Source organism: Indicator indicator, chromosome 14, assembly GCF_027791375.1.
Source record: "Indicator indicator isolate 239-I01 chromosome 14, UM_Iind_1.1, whole genome shotgun sequence".
Classification (NCBI taxonomy): domain Eukaryota; kingdom Metazoa; phylum Chordata; class Aves; order Piciformes; family Indicatoridae; genus Indicator; species Indicator indicator.
The window spans coordinates 5,353,228-5,369,341 of NC_072023.1; the positions used below are offsets into that span (position 1 = coordinate 5,353,228).

Here is a 16,114-nt window from a genome sequence, read left to right on the forward strand (position 1 = left end):
TATCTGGTTTAAAACAGTCAAGCAAATGATTCAATATCATTGGGCTAAGAAGAAGAAACTGTACACAAGTCAGCTCCAGATGTCTTCTTTCCTGAGAGATCCTTTTTTTTTTTTTTTTTCCTGAAAGATCAATTCTTTCTCCTTGGCAACCAGCAGCCCAATAAAGAAAAGCTCTTCTAAAACATTTTGGTAAAATCTTTCTTTCTTCTTCTTAAGGGGGGACATCTCTTGCTATGGCTTTCACACCATGCTACAGACATATTCTTCTTTCCTCCTCCTACCAGATAAAAGCACTGCTGTGCAATCTCATTCACTCCAGCTCTTTGCCACCATTATTATGATTTTTTTTTTTCATGTAGCAGCTGAGGCTTTCAAACAGAAATGATTGCTTCTGGGGAGCACCTCGCTCTCTCCTTGGGAACATTCAACTAATGGGCAGGGGAGGCAGCTCTCTCTGCTCCATTATCTTGTCTCTTGGGTGGCTGCTCACCTCCCCGACACGTGGATGCTAAATGCTCTAGCTGCCATGCGATAGCAGATCCCTGAGGGATCCCTGTGGATAACCGTGGAAGAGGAAAAGCCTGGAGATGAAAACACAAATAATTTTGCTTTATTTTTTTTTTTTCAAATTTTCTCCCTTTACTGCCCAGGTGTATTGCTGGGCACTAAGCCTTCTGTACCTCCTCAGGATCTTGCAAATGCACAGGGTTTAATGTTTTAATGTTGGGGTTTTTTATGATCTTTCACTGGCAGTTTCCAACCTTTCTTTTAATTTAGCTCCTCTACACTCTTGCTTTGCACTGGAAGCATACACCTTCATAATATGAATTAGAGTCTCTTACTAGGAGGCCTCTAAGGATATTTCTGTGCCAAGAACCTGGAACAGCAGCCCACTTTTCAGGTCCAATCAAGCATCATAAACACATGACAGACTAAGTGAACTGTTTGGTAGCTATCATTTCATACTGGGCATGCATATGTTGCACTAAGGATGTTCTCACAGTTTCATATACACAAAGACTTATTTGTGGGGTCCAGGGCTGATGGCACATTTACAGTGCGATGGTGAAAGTTATTTCCAGGAAGAAAAAAAGGAAAGGAAATAAAAGAAAATGAAGGAAGAGCAGAGAAAGCTAAAAAGGGGAAACTTTCCCCAGTGGCCAGCTGGGAAGGGCAGTGATGGGGTCCCATAGGAACAGCATCCTCTTAGGGCTCTCTCCAGCACAGCAGGTGATGACAGTGAAAATTATGAGGAGGATGATTGCTTGCTGTGCTTTCCCTTAGCATTATATGCTTTTCATCAGGACCCACGTGAACTCTCTATTGGTTATTCCTGCTTGTGATTCTGTTAGCTCTGGGAGGAGAATGCTCATCACATGCAAATGTTGCACTTTCATTGCTCATTGTGCTTCTGTGAATATATATACCCTTGGATAATATGTATTGGGAATTTAAATAATAGCTGCTAGCTGTTTCATTGAGCACACCACGTTTGTTTTTCTCTTCCATGTAGGGAAAGTCTATAGAAGAAGAGATAAAGAAGGAGAGGGAGGAGAGGCAATTCTCACATCAGTGCTTTTCACAAGAACCTGTCACAAAAAGGCTGTGGGGGTTTTGCAGAGGCAGGGCTGTGAGAGCAACAACATGGGAACAGCACAAGTGCAATAAAGGGAAAATGTTGCCACAGAGACGCCGGGAATTGCTGCCTCGTGGCTTCAGAGGCAGCTTATATAGCTGCAAGCAGCACACCCGCAGCACTGCTGAGGCTAAAACACCAAGGCACATAAGGCATCTAAGAGCTAGTCGGAGCCTGGACACAGCCTGACATGAAGCCATGAATTCCAGTATAAACCCAAGGTCTCTGTGGTGAAGAGTGTGTAGCACAGGCAAGGCAGGGAGCAGTTGGCAAGGGAGATTTTCTAAGGCCAGCAGAGGAGGGGACGATGGCACAGCTCTCCTTCCAGCTTCAGCTCTGGCTGTTTTGGAGGAAAGTCACAATGCAAGGAGGAGTGTTGGATAAATACCTCCTAACACCCTGCCTGGTGATCAGCTTAGGGCTGAGATTTGATTACACTTGCTGAGATTTGACTTTACATAACCACCTGCTTTCTGAGAGGTCCTAAAATAAGTCAGTCCTCTTTCAAATCCAGTTCTGGTGTGTGACTTCTCTAGGACACCATCAAGATGCTGGCTCCTGTTACAACATCCACCGAGGGATGGAGAGCAAAAGATGCTTTCCTCCATGATGGGCTCTGGAACCCCTGCTTGCCAGTGGCAGAGACTTTTTTTCTATCACTGAGCCATGTCCTCCCACTCTCCTCCTTCTTCCTCCTTAGCTCTCCCTCTCCTTTGCTGTGCTGCTCTCTCCATCCCCAGCCTTCCTCAGGCTAGCCTCTGGTGGAAACTGGCTCTGTTTTGCCTGTACTCTCACAACTGCAAACAAATCCTTTTCCTTTCTCTGTCTTGCTATTTTCCCCTTGTTCCCCTAGGGAAGTTGAGTCATCCAGAAGCAACATGTGAAGTCTTTGTGCGCCTTCAGGCTGGAGATGGGGGTTATGGGATTAGCACATTAACTGGCCTGAAAGCTTCTTAGACAAACATTAAGTCTCCAATCTTCTCTCCATCTTTCAGGGAAATCTCTTCTGAAGGAGCTGGAGAGATGGAGCACTCAGTCACGTTTTCTGGGGTCAGATCTTTTTCCAGCTGAGAGCCCTCAAGTCCTGTGTCTGGGTGGTTTGAAGGGTTTCTCATGGGAGCAGGAGGTGGGAAACCCAGCTAAACCCTTACCAGGGGCTCTGTGGTTGCACCTCAAATAACCTTCTTCCTCCTTACTGAATACTGGCTCCCTTGCCTGACACCGTGTTTAGCTGCCATCCCTTTCTTCCCTTCCCACCTCATCAGCTGTACACTTCTTTGTAGTGCTTCAGGGAATGTGATTGGCACTGAGTAGGAAGAAGATGGGCACCATGGGTGCTAGGCACAGCAAGATCAGCCTTAGGATGCTGCCTTTCAAAGGAAATCATGGGACACCTTGTGCCTGTGTTTTATTCATGCGCAATGAATTCATGCTTCATTGGCTGCATCTTTAACCTGCTTAACTGGGAGGCAGAGGAGGCAGTGCTGGGTTTACCAAGGAGCTGAGTGGCACCTTGTGATGCAGAGAATGCTCCCCTCATATGGCAGGCAAAGGCCTCCTCTCTGAGCTCCCTGACCTGTCACCTTTCCCCATGCTCATCACCTTGTGACTGCCTCAGGCTGGGATTATCTCCTCTCATCTCTAGAGGAGAAAGTAGTGAGGGACACCATCTGGGGACGTCCATGTGGGGGACATGCAGTTTAAAATGGACACTTAACCTTGCCGCAGCTGTTGATGGGAATTTGCTGCACCATGAGGTTGTCTTCTCAGCATATCACCTGTAGTCTTCCTGCACAGTGCAAAAGGCTAAAGGAGGAGGCAAAGCTCATGACAGTGACAGGATTCAGCACCATTACTCATCAGAGAAAAATCTAAGTTGGTAACATCATGTGCTGATTTCCATGCAAATGCAAATCAGTAGCTCCAAATCAAATCACTTTACAAAAGCAGTATCAAAAAACACTACTCTATTTAGCCTCTTAACAATTACAAAAATGGATTCCTTACCTGGACTAAAATCTCATTTTATTTTGACCTTCAGAGCTTCCAGCCTGGGAAATGTTAGTTCCAAATTATACAGCTTTGGAAATGAAGAGTAGGTGAAAATAACTGATTCCAACAGGTGAGGATTTCCTGAATTAATCACTTGTAAAGACCATAAAATAGTTCTTTTCCTCAAATGCTGCCACCTCTTCTGCAGAAGATGGAGAAGACATTTAGCAGCATGCAGCAGCAATGTACCACCAATCTAAAAAAATTCAAATCCAGAAATGCTGACAGCAATCCAAAGTCAAATAAATAAATAACTATAAATGCCATGCTTTATTTTTTTCCTCTCACAATTTTTAGGTCCAGTAAGGTGCTACAGAAGGTGTATGACTGTTGAGAGTAAAAGCTGTGTCTCTGAAGGATATGCATTTAAAAATTTGCATCAGCTTTTGACTATGTGCTTGAAATAAGTTTAGACACAACTAATTGTATGACTGTGATCAACCTCATGAGGTTCAACAGGGCCAAGTGCAAGGTCCTTCACACAGGCTGGGGCAACCCCCAGTATCAATACAGGCTGGGGAAGGATATGGTTGAGAGCAGCCCTACAGAGAAGGGGGTACTTAGGGGTACTGGTGAATGAAAAGCTGGACATGAGCCCACAATGGGCACTAGCAGCCCAGAAGGCCAACTGTTCCTGGGTTGCTTCAAAAGGAGTGTGGCCAGCAGGTTGAGGGAGGTGATTCTGCTGCTCTACTCTGCTCTGCTGAGAATCCATCTACAGTGCTGTGTTCTGCTTTAGTGCCCTCAGCACAAGAAGGATATGAATCTGTTGGAGCGGGCCCAGAAGAGCCCATCAGAGGGATGGAGCCCATCAGAAGGATGGAACACCTCTGCTCTGAAGACAGGCTGAAAAAGTTTGGGTTCCTCAGCCTGGAGAGGGCTCCAGTAAGACCTTATTGCAGCCTTTCAGTACTTAAAGGGGCCCTATAAGAAAGATGACAATCTTTTTAGCAGGCCCTGTTGCAAAGGGGGACAGGGGGTAATGGATTTAAATAAAAGAGGGTAGATTTAGACAGGATAGAAAGAAGACATTTTTGACAATGAGGGTGGTGAAACACTGGCCCAGGTTGCCCAGAGAGGTGGTAGATGCCCCATCCCTGGAATCATTCAAGGTCAGGTTGGATGTGGTTCTAGCAATCTGATCCAGTTGAAGATGCCCCTGCTCACTGCAGGGGACATGGACTAGACCATTAAAAGACTCTTCCAACCCAAAGCGTTCTATGATTCTGATTCTGTCAGAGAGGTCAAAGTAATTAAGACTTCACCATAATATTTTACATAGAAAATATTATTTCCCAACTAAGAACACATTAGAAATGTTACCATTTCCTTTGCAATAAAGCAAGTACACTCTAGCTGTTGTCCTTGCCTCCTCCTGTCACAGACATAAGAACTGGCTGGGGTGGGACACCATCTGCCAAGAGATGATCTTCACTGCAGAGAATCAGTTTGTCAGAGATGAAATAGTGGTAGGGATTTGCTTTCAGTGATGTTCTGCTTCAACAGGGGTCAGAACTTGCCTTTCTTCCAGCAGATCAGTGACGTGGTTCCCCAGCAGGATGCTGGATATGCTGAACACAGGATGGTGCCTGGCTTCTGAGCTCCCATCTGCTCGACATGGTGCATATCCAGTGTCTGCAGCTCCTTCTCACCCCTTGTACTGACAGGGAGATGAAGCACAGAGCTATGACATGATTTGCCCACAATTACATGCTGCCTAATTTCTAATTTAGGAGTAAAATCTGTTTCTCCTGCGTGCCAGGCAGACGTGCCAATATAGGCTGAGTGTACACACCTATGGTGGCACAAAGCTATACATCCCTCTACCTCTATGCACATTTGTTGCTATATTGCTCACACATTTAGAATCACAAGGACACAGGCAGCTTGGTATTAATCTATAATTAAAAATAAAATTAAAAAAAAAAAAAAGAAGAGAGAAAGTTAAACCAAGCCATCCTCCAGCAAAAATGTTCATGATAATGCTGGGGTTATGGTTTCACTGGTGTCTTGGTACACAGCCACTAAACCCAAGGAAATCTCAAGCTAAGCCAAGCAAACCATAACCTCAACCCACACACTTTCCCACTCAAAAGGGTGTTCTGGTCTCCCAGTACAAATGAGGAAGTCTACTGAAATTGGAGAGTTAGTACAGACAGCACAGGGATCAAGACAAGAAGGAACGAGATGCAGGGGCTACTGACCAATTCCTCAAAGCTCTCCAATATTAACATAGCCAACTCTTCACACCTCTCCCTGGGCAGAGCTGTTCACATGATCAACTTGAGCCATCATACCATGGCACTGTCATTGAAGGAATTTATTCTGTCCTTTTCCCTCCCCTATCCCACACAGCTCCTTCCCTTGTGCTGGCACAAGGGTTTAAGAATATTTGGCCATCATGAATAAGAATTGGGAAACCTATCTGGGTTTAAAACTCATTGGCAAATACATACACATTTGCTTACATGTTTTTGCCAGGTATTTTTTTAAACTCAGCTCAGTGCTGCATTCAGCTCAGTTCTTTTGTGCTGGCCCACAGGGAGGGTTAGCGTAGGAGTGAAAAAGAGCAGCAGAGAATGAAGTAATTTATCTTGGTGGTGAAGCTATTTCATGGAGGCTGAAAATGTTCCTGAGGCTACAGGTCTTGCTAAATGGAAGTCCACTGCCAGCAGACATTGCTTTGTCCTTGAAAGGACATGGAACTGCTGGTTCAATGGAGCAGGTCCAGAGGAGGGCCACAAAGATGATCAGAAGGCTGGAGTATCTTCCCTATAGGGATAGGCTGAGAAAGCTGGGGCTGTTCAGCCTGGAGAAAAGAATGCTCCAGGGAGACCTTACAGCATCCTTTCAGTACCTGAAAGTGGCCTACAAGAAAGCTGGGGAGGGACTTTTTACAAGGACTTGCAGTGACAGGACAAGGGGGAATGGATTTAAGCTGGAAGAGGGTAGATTTAGACTGGATATTAGAAGGAGATTCTTTACAGTGACGGTGGTAAGACAGTGGAACAGGTTGCCCAAGGAGATCAGGGATGTCCCCTCCCTGAAGCTGTTCAAGGCCATGCTGGATGATGCCTCGAGCAACCTGGTCTGGTGGAAAGTGTCCCTGCCCATGGCAGAGAGGTTGGATCTAGATGATCTTTAAGGTCCCTTCTAACCCAAATGCATCTATGAAATACATGAGGTCAGAATAAAAAAGCAAGTCTAGGCTGGGAAAACCAGTCCCCTCTTCTGAGATCTGTCCATCCCTGAAGGACAGCTCTCATACCCAGTTCTTTACAACCTATAAAAACGTGTGTATGATAAATATTTTCTAACGGGTGTGTGGATCTGGGTCTGTGAATTTAAGCCCACAGACTTTCTTTGCTTATTTTGTTTCTGCAAATGCATTAAGAGCAGTTTATCAATCATTGCAGATCCAGATTTGTTGGTTGCAAACCAATAATCTAATTTGTTGTGCACTGAGGATTGTGCTTGCGATGGATTTATGTGACTGAAGCACTAAGCAGGCACTCCGTGAGTGGAAAGGAAAAGAGGGTACCTGCTGATATTTCAGAAAGGAAGTAGTGTAAAAATCTTTCTGATAATTTAAGCCATCTCTGGGAAATAGGAGCTTGGACTTCTCAAGGTAGCTTGTGTGAAAATGACTGCAATTTGGGCACAATTAGCTGGTTAAGTGCAGCAGGTAGCCTGCCCTAACCAGGAAAAATGGAGTTCATCAGTAGTGACCTCTATTTGCACACCCCTTGCCCACCCCCAGCATATGTAGGAATAGACTCAGTCCGATTCTCCACTTATTTAGTGAGTATAAATCAGGGCCAGTTTTTCAAACCAACCTTAATTACACCGCGAAAATAAACAAAATACAAACCAAGGCTGAAAAATCAAAGGACCACCCCCAACCTCTGGCTTGCACAGCAGCCGGGCATGGGGGGCACTTCCGCGTGCCTGGCCGGGCTCAGCTCCGCAGACAAAGCCCCTGCGCACCTCTGCGCAAAAAGAGCGCAGCGGAGGGCGGGCGGGCGCGCAGACAAAGCGGGGCCGGCAGCTGCAGCATGCGGGGCCGCGCAGGGCTTCCTCTGCGAGTGGGCTGCTGCTGGTGGTAATTTTTTTTTTGCCCTTTTTTTTTTTTTCTTTCGCGTGCGTGAGTATTTTTTTTTCTCTCTTCACCAACTTCCTTCCTGCTTCAACTGCCGAAGCTCACAGCTGAGCGCTGAGAGCGGAGGAGGACCCCGGCCGCAGGCGCTGCTCAGCCGGTGAGTAGAGCCCAGGCGAGGGGATGGGCGACGGGGAAGAGGCCACGGGGTAGGAGCCGGCTTGCCCCCGACTCGCTGTCCCTTGTTCGCCGCGCAACTTTGCGCCTTTGTTCCCTGCGACTGGCTCCATTACCTTGCCTTGCCTGGGGACACGGGCATCCGAGGTGGAAGCCCTCGGCAGCCCCCGGAATGGCCGGAGAGCCCCTGGAGGTGATGGGATCCGGGGGGAGCTCTATCTCTGCGGGGTGGTACCCGGGGGTCCCCGGGCAATGGGCTTCCGTTTTTGCGTTCGCACCCCGTAGGGATGGGATGTGGGGATCAGAGCCGAGGGCACTGGTGAGGCCAGGGTGTTACTCCCCCGTGGTGGAAAATCGCTTCCTCTCTGCCAAACCCGCTTCCTGGAGATAAGCCCTCGATCGGGAGGGTGCTGTGGGGGAATGATGCACAGAGGGAGGGCAAATAAAATGCTGCCCTTGTGACATGCCTTTTTGTGCCCCGTGGCAGCATGGGGGGGTGGGGGGAAGGACGTGCCCACCGTCCACCTCAATCTGCTGCCCTTCCTGCCCCCTCCTGTTGCAAGGTGCAAGGGCAGCCCCTCACCCCCAACACTGGCAAAGCCCAGCTGAGAGGCACACGCACCCTGCATGATTTCTCCTTTGCCTCCTGCAACCATCTCTCTGTCTGGCAGGGGGTCCCTAGCACTGCCCATGCTCCACTCTTTGCTGCTTTGTAGATGCCACCATACCTCAGAGGTGCAGGTGATGCACAATGGTGAGCTGGTGCTGCAGGAAAGCAAGAAAAATGTGATGAGACAGGGCACAAATCACCTAAACTTCTTGTAAAGAGTGTTCATAAGGTTAATTTTTTTTTTTTTTCATTTTAAGGATGCTTATGGCCTGGAGGTTGTAGGAGATTTCCATCTTAGCCTAGCCCTTGACTTAAGCAGAGACACCCAGGGACCCTGACAGTTAGGCACTGATGCTCACTCTGGGGAAGCAAGTGTGTCTCAGCTTGCAGAAGGGACCAGTCCCAGAGCTGGAGGGGATAGAGGAAAGGGCAGCAGAGGTATGAGCTTTCCTGGTTACCTCCTACCTGGGAATTTGGCAGGTAGGTACGGTCAGGTCCACAACTTGGGGAGAAAGGCCAGAACTGGGTCTGATCGGTGCCATCCTGAGATGTGTGTGAGTTGGGGATTGTTCAGTCCAGACATCCTGGCTGATCCTGTTCTCCTCAGGCTCTTGCTTTTGGCATAGCAGGCTGCCTGTCCACCTCTCTGAGAGGTTTTCAGAGCCTAAAAGCATCCCTTCCTCAATTGAGCTACTTTCAGAGGCTGCCAGGGAGTCTCTGCAGCATTTGTGATGCATAGGGAGGGTCTGAGGGATGTGAAACAACCTGCTGGACCAACCCTGGCTCTGTGTATGGCCAGAGAGCTCTTTCTCCATCGCCTGGATCTCGCCCTCTCCTGTGATAAACCACAAACCCCTCCCTGGAGGATAGGGGCAGGCAGGCAGTTCTGCTCTGTGGTTGTAGTGGTGGCAGATGAAATCCAGTATCATGAGAGAGCTTGGGAGAGTGGAAATGACTCACATCTGCAGCAGGAGCCCAAGTGGAAGACAAGACCTGGTGGTGCCTGCCACTGCTCATTGTGTCCTCTTCCTCTACTGCATGTGGGATGGAACTGAGGGGACTGTGAAGCTTTGTAAGGTGACTGTGCTGGGGCTGCAGGGCAGTGGGATGTGAGCAATTACTGCTTTCACGGGGGAGCATCTGGTTTCCTTCCTTGTGAGAACAAGCACAAAGACCTGTCCCATGGTACCTAGGCCCTTAGGACTCCTAGGGCTGAGCGTGAACTCAGTCAAGGTTATTCAGCTGCTGGGACTTGATTTCTTTCCTGTCCATTTCAGCTGGAATTCACCTTTTATTTCCCACCTGCATGCTCTACTCTAGTCCCTGACTCACCACAAAGTGCCACTGCCAAGGGCTGTTGCACGGTAGCATGCCCAGCTGAGTCTTCTTGTTCCTGTGCTGTTTGGTCCTTCTCTGTCCCTTTGTAACGTGGCCATATACCCCTCCTTGATTTTTATTTTTTCCCACTGAAATTGCACTGGGAGATCTGCATATTACTCATTGTTGCCTGATTCCACTTGGTGATTCACCCTGAACTGTTGCATATATATGTATATATGTAGATACTAATTTCCTTTTAGTTTTAATGAATGAAAAAAACCTATCCTGCTTGTTCCAAATTTAACTTTTGGGAGCAGAGACAAATGTTAAGACCACAGCTGCAGAGAGGGATAAAGGGCTTGCTGGGAAGATCGCAACTAAGCAGGCAAAAGTGGAATTTTTAACAGGGACAGCCCCTGAGAAGGAGTTAATGCAAGAATAGGCTGAAGTGAACTGAGTGATCTGCGTGGCTTGACAAGATCTCCTTGCTGCCAAAGGGCAGGGAATGGCTTGGCCATTTAGGATAATCATTGCTGCACTAGGGCATTAGGACAACCATTGCTGCTGCACTAGGGCACTGCTCTGTTTTCCAGCCTTTCTTTGAAGACTGGGAACGTGGTTAGGACCATGCAGCTGGCTCTGTGATGCACCTGACTAAGGGGGCCCTGGCACAGAACTGTTCACCTGTTCTGCCTTTGTTGCCTGTTCCCCATTCCCTGCCCTCTACCTTGCTGCCAATAAGTTGATCTCTTCCTGCTCTGGCTCCATTTGGGATGCTACCCAAGCAGCTTCACTACCCTCCTGTGTTCAGCATTCTGCCCCAGCCATGCTGGCTGGGTGGCTGCAGGCTCCAGCTCTCTGGCCTTCCCAGGAAGCCCTGATGATGCAGCACAGGTATGCAGGTCTGGTCTGCAGCCAGGCTGGATGCAGCCACCGTCACGCTTCCCTCTTCTGTGGAAAGGAAACCTGAGTGTGTGAAGTGAGCTGTCCTGGGAATGCCAGCAGATAGACTGTAGCAGGTGTGTTTCCTTGAGGGCTTCAGCTAACTTAGAATCGTAGAATCTTAGAATCACCTGGTTGGAAAAGACCTTAAGATCATGGAGTCCAACCATAACCTAACACCTCCATGTACACAATGAGGAAGTTGCTGCAATAGAATCATAGAATGGTTTGGGATTGAAGGGACCTTAAAGATCATCTGGTTACAACCCTGTCAGCTGTTTGGCCTTTGTATGAAATGCTGCCTGACCATGGCTTTTAACCCATTACAAGAATGTCTTCATGCATGTGAGGTGTCCCTGCCCATGGTAGGGGGGTTGGAACTAGATGATCCTTGAGGTCCCTTCCAACCCTAACAATCCTACGATTCTATGTCTGCGTGTGGCAGTGCTTCTTTGTGCAGGATATAGTAGGTGAATGCTGAACCATTTCGTTGGTGGCTGGTAATTGCAGGGTTGCCAGCCAGCAAGCGTGCTGCAGAGGGGTTGTAAATCATTCTGGCTTCAGCCTTCTCTCCCGCACCTCCTCCCCGGGAGGAAGGATGGTGATGGTCTGCGTGTGCGCATGGTGCCTGCAGGGAGAGTAGTGGGGGCAGGGGGGTTGTGTTCCAGTTGGAACATCAGCACAGCCGAGTCGGGATTGCAGCCGGGTGCCAGCGCCATTTGTCTGTAACGGTCCCACTCTGCTCGGTGCTGGGTGCCTGCCTGCCTGCCTGTCTGCCTGCTGGGGGGACTGAGCCACGCCGTGCCCAGAGCGAGCATCCCTCGGGGCTCTACCTCCCTTCAGGGCCATCCCATTGACTGTCGCCTCCTCTGTTCCCCAGACGAAGCGACCATGACTGAGAAGACCCAAGAGCCACATGTGGAGGAAGATGATGATGAGCTGGATGGGAAACTCAACTACAAGCCTCCTCCCCAGAAAACACTGCAGGAGCTGCAAGAGTTGGACAAGGATGATGAAAGCCTTGCTAAGTACAAGAAGTCCCTGCTGGGAGATGTACCTGTGGTAGTAGGTAGGCTGAGGCATGCTGATAGGGAGGGACTGGGGAAATGCATCACAGCAGTGTGCTGTGGGGATGGGGCAAGGTGGCCTCACAGAAGAGGGAGCTTGTTTGACTGTGGTCATGCACTGCTTTTGCTGGAGGATTGGGGATGAGCAGGTGGAGAGATGCATGTAAAGGAAGCAGGGAAGATGCTTTGAGCATTAGGGGTGAGGTTACTTGCGAGTGCTGTCATCGGAAAGGGACTTGTGGTGGGAGGTGTGTGGGCCTTGGAGGACTCCTGGGGGCTTAGAAACGTGAGGGGACCAGCCTGTGCTGAAAGGGGGGTCTTGCAGTGCAGAATGATATTAAGAGGGGAGTCTACTGTAGTGGAAAGTTCTCTTCTAGGTATTGGGATGGAGGCTGGAGTGATCCATGTTGAAGGGTTGGGATAGATGTGTGGTCCTGTTGTACTAAGGGAAGCCTGGCATTACTGGGTGTTTCATGAAGTGCAGTTTTTGTGTGGGAAAGCACCCCCATTTCTTCAGCATTGTTCCCCTCCCCCTGCATTCAATTCTGCAAGCTGACAGCTTCCCCTGACTTTCCTACCTGCAGACCCAACAGCTCCCAACGTGGTGGTCACCCGACTCACCCTGGTATGTGACTCTGCTCCAGGCCCAATCACTATGGACCTTACAGGTAGGTACAGACTCTGTCCTTGGGCACAAAAGTGAACAAGCAAAGGCTCTGGCACGATTCAAATCGAAAAGGAATTTGTCCTTGGGATGCTGTAGGAGGTTTTAGGGGAACTCTGAGGGCATCTTAGCCTTGCTTCTTATTTTAAGGTATACATACATGAAAAAGAAAATGTCACAAAGGAAAATGCTGAGGGTCTTTTTCTTCATCTAGACTGTTTTAGGAGCTCCTGTCTTATTTCTTACTTTCTTTCAGTGAGACCTCATGAGCACCAGAGATGTGCATGTGTTTGGGTAGTGGGCTGTTCTGAAACTTCAGAATCAAGCAGTATTGCAGTTCCGGTTCCCAGGGACATGGGAAGAGAACCAGGCTTCACCTTATATGGGCTTTTCTGCAGAGAGAGGAAGCTGGGTCTAGAGAAGCAGAGAGGCTTCCTGTTCAACTAAAACCATGCAGAGCCCTGCAGAGCCCCAGGCAGGCTTACAGACCAGGCAGGAGCTGTGAAAAATGCACTGCACACCCAAGCCAGAGCTGGGCATGGGTGAAGCACACACCTGCTCCTGCAGATGCCTACCAGTGAGTGTCTGTGTGTCCTCTCACAGTGCAACTGCTTATACAGACCTCTCTTTACTCATTTTGTGTCCCACAAAGTGATGCTTATCTCTGACCCCATCCCACCACATGTGGTCTCATCTCACTGTGACACCTCTAGGTAACTGCTTCATCCTCTCCTTACAGGTGACCTTGAAGCACTGAAGAAAGAGACCTTTGTATTAAAGGAAGGAGTGGAATACAGAGTTAAGATCCACTTCAGAGTGAGTTGTTTTCCTGCTTGTTGATTCTCATCAGGTGCTGAGGCCAGCCAGCAGCAGTCTGTTGGATAACTAGAGCCAGGCAGCATACCTGCCCAAAATCTGGGACCTTGTAAAGCTCCCCTAGCTTCAGGTGTCATTTTCACCCACAAAGGACAGAGTATTTCCAGGGAATTGCTTCTGCTTGCTCACTTTTTGGAAGAAATTACTTTCTGTTCACCCACAGTGGTAAATAACAGGTGATGTGGAAGCCAGATAGGTGGTTTTGGCTAGAGTTTGGCTTGGCTTTTTAACCACCAGAAAATCTTCACTTCACACAAAGTAGAAATGGACAGGGAGGTGAAGAGAAGAGATAATGGCTTTCCATAAAGTGCTGGTTCAGTCAGTGTTGCTGGGCTTCATGTATGCGTAACAGATTTAATGCTGTAACATTTGGCTGAAGATACTCAGGCTCATCTGGGTCATGCTATACCCAAATGGGCTCACTTCTCCCCTCTCCCATTGCCTAGTGTCTCAGCCATTTCTTCTGTTTCCAGCTGAAAATAGAACTTGGTCACAGCGCAGTGTGGCATCCAGCCCTGCAGTGACCATCTCCACACATCTGCTGCAGGCAAAGCTGGCTTTGGTGGAGGAGGCAAAAAGGGTGGAGGATAGTTCTCCTGAAAGGGAGGAGGCAAAGTGTTAGTGTTTTGGGTTCTGTAGAAAAGATTTCCCTTCTTCTTTGAGGCTTGCACACTGCCTTAGAGATGACTTTGTCTCCAGAGACATCTCCAGCTCTCTTCTGTACTGTAAAATATTTCCATCTCTATCTGAGCCCTGTAGTTAGGGGACGCCTGGAACCAGACAAGTTATTCTAGCTCCTTCCCTCAGTCTCAAGGCTGCTAAGAGCTGGCACCATGTGAATATTCCCCTGGTATGTAAAAAGACCTGCCTGTCTTGTTTCCAGATTGAGCAGTGCTGTTAGGAAGCAGTGTGCGCTGGAGCAGGACAAAAAGGGATACATCCAAGATATCCAGAGAAGATTTAAGGAAAGATTATGGACAGAACTGTTTCCCTCTATCTCTTAAGGAGAAACTTGTCATCTCCACACAGAGCTTAGAGGGCAGCTGGGAGTGCTTGGCTAATCTTGTCCACCAGTTTGTGCTGGAAGGGGGCTCTAGTCACCCATGTCCCATTTTCAATATAGAAATTATCAGCTGGGAACTCCCTGCTTTACTTTTTGTCCTCATCAGCCCATCTTGCAAAACTGACTGATATCAGCTTCAAAATGAGGGAAATGATGGGGAAGTGCAAAAGACACACAGGTCTCTGGGTGCCTATGGAGACATCACGTTAGGACTTGCCACAGTGTCCCCTGTGCTGAGCCTTTGGGAGCAGTGGTGTGGGGAGCCAAGGTGGGTCTGTCTCTGAGGAGAGAGAAAATGAGCAGATACAGAAGCAAACCCTTTCCCTTGACACTTCTCATTGCTGCTTGTAGGTGAACAGGGACATTGTGTCAGGACTGAAATACGTGCAGCACACCTACCGGACAGGGGTGAAGGGTGAGTAAAAGCCCTTCATGCCCTGCACACCAGTGCCTACCACTGTGATCCTGCAGCCCTGGGCTGGGATAGAGCCTCCCTTGGTTCCAAGAACCTCCCTGTGTTGCCATGCAGGAGGCGAGACTTCTCAGCAGAGTGTGTTAACTTGTGCTCTGCATTATTCAGGCCAAATGCTTCCTGTTCCTGTGTGAACTCAGTGTGAGCCAGCTCTGGTATGTGTATGCTACACCACTGTTTGCAGCAGCCAAGTCCCCAGAGACACTGCTTAGACAGTGCTTGCCACAGATTTCCTCTCCATACAGAGCTCTTCACCTCCTCCTTGCCCCCTGTAGAGTGGCTCAGCAGCCTGTGTGGAGCTTCTCACCTTCTGAAAGCTCTTCTAGGTGCACTTGGTGAAATTCAGAGCAGCTCTACAAACTTTGTTGCTGTCTGCAGAGCCCTGTGATTGCCCATGGCCTCTCCTCTTTGTGCAATGCTGCCTTGCCTGGGGACAAGGCAGAGGAAAGCCCATTTTGCACACACACATCCCACATGCATTTTTGCATGCAACCACTTCTAAGGCTCCAGCATCCTGTTCAGCACACAAAAGTGATGTCTTCTCACCAGAGAAGAGAAGTAACATGGGATCAAGAGAGGTCTTGCTGGATGTACGCACTCCCTTCTAGCAGCACATACATGGGAGAGGGCACAGACTGAGTTGCCTGTCCATCTGCCCATCCATCCATTTATCCTTCCCTCTGTCCTTGTGCATCACCACTGCACTCTTTCCACTGATTGTTTCCCTTGCTGACATGGACTGTCCCTCTCTCTCCCTGTTAGCTCCTTTTTGCCTGTGATCTGTGCTCATGCTCATGGCTTTTTCCTCTCCTTTATCATTCCCCACCTAAGAGGCTCATCCCTTCTGGGTTGTTTTCTCCTAGTGGACAAAGCCACATTCATGGTTGGCAGCTATGGGCCACGGCCAGAGGAGTATGAGTTCCTGACACCTGTTGAGGAGGCTCCTAAGGGTATGCTGGCTCGAGGCACCTATCACAACAAGTCCTTCTTCACGGATGATGACAAGCATGACCATCTCACCTGGGAGTGGAACCTGTCCATCAAGAAGGAATGGACAGAATGAGTGAATCCAGTTTGCCTTCCCCCTTCCTAACCCCTTGCCTCCTGCACCAGTCTCCAGGTGGGCCATGCCCACCATG

At 48.7% G+C, this 16,114-nt stretch overlaps 1 protein-coding gene across 1 annotated transcript; it reads left to right on the top strand.

Annotated features, from left to right (window-relative positions):
• Positions 1–7,914: 7,914 nt before the first annotated feature.
• ARHGDIB (Rho GDP dissociation inhibitor beta) lies at positions 7,915–16,038 on the top strand. The gene is made up of 6 exons (XM_054386698.1): positions 7,915–7,944; positions 11,714–11,902; positions 12,485–12,568; positions 13,304–13,380; positions 14,855–14,918; positions 15,839–16,038. The coding sequence occupies exons 2-6, from the start codon at positions 11,725–11,727 to the stop codon at positions 16,036–16,038; spliced, it is 603 nt and encodes a 200-aa protein (XP_054242673.1). The 5' UTR covers positions 7,915–7,944; positions 11,714–11,724.
• The last annotated feature ends 76 nt before the right edge of the window (positions 16,039–16,114 follow it).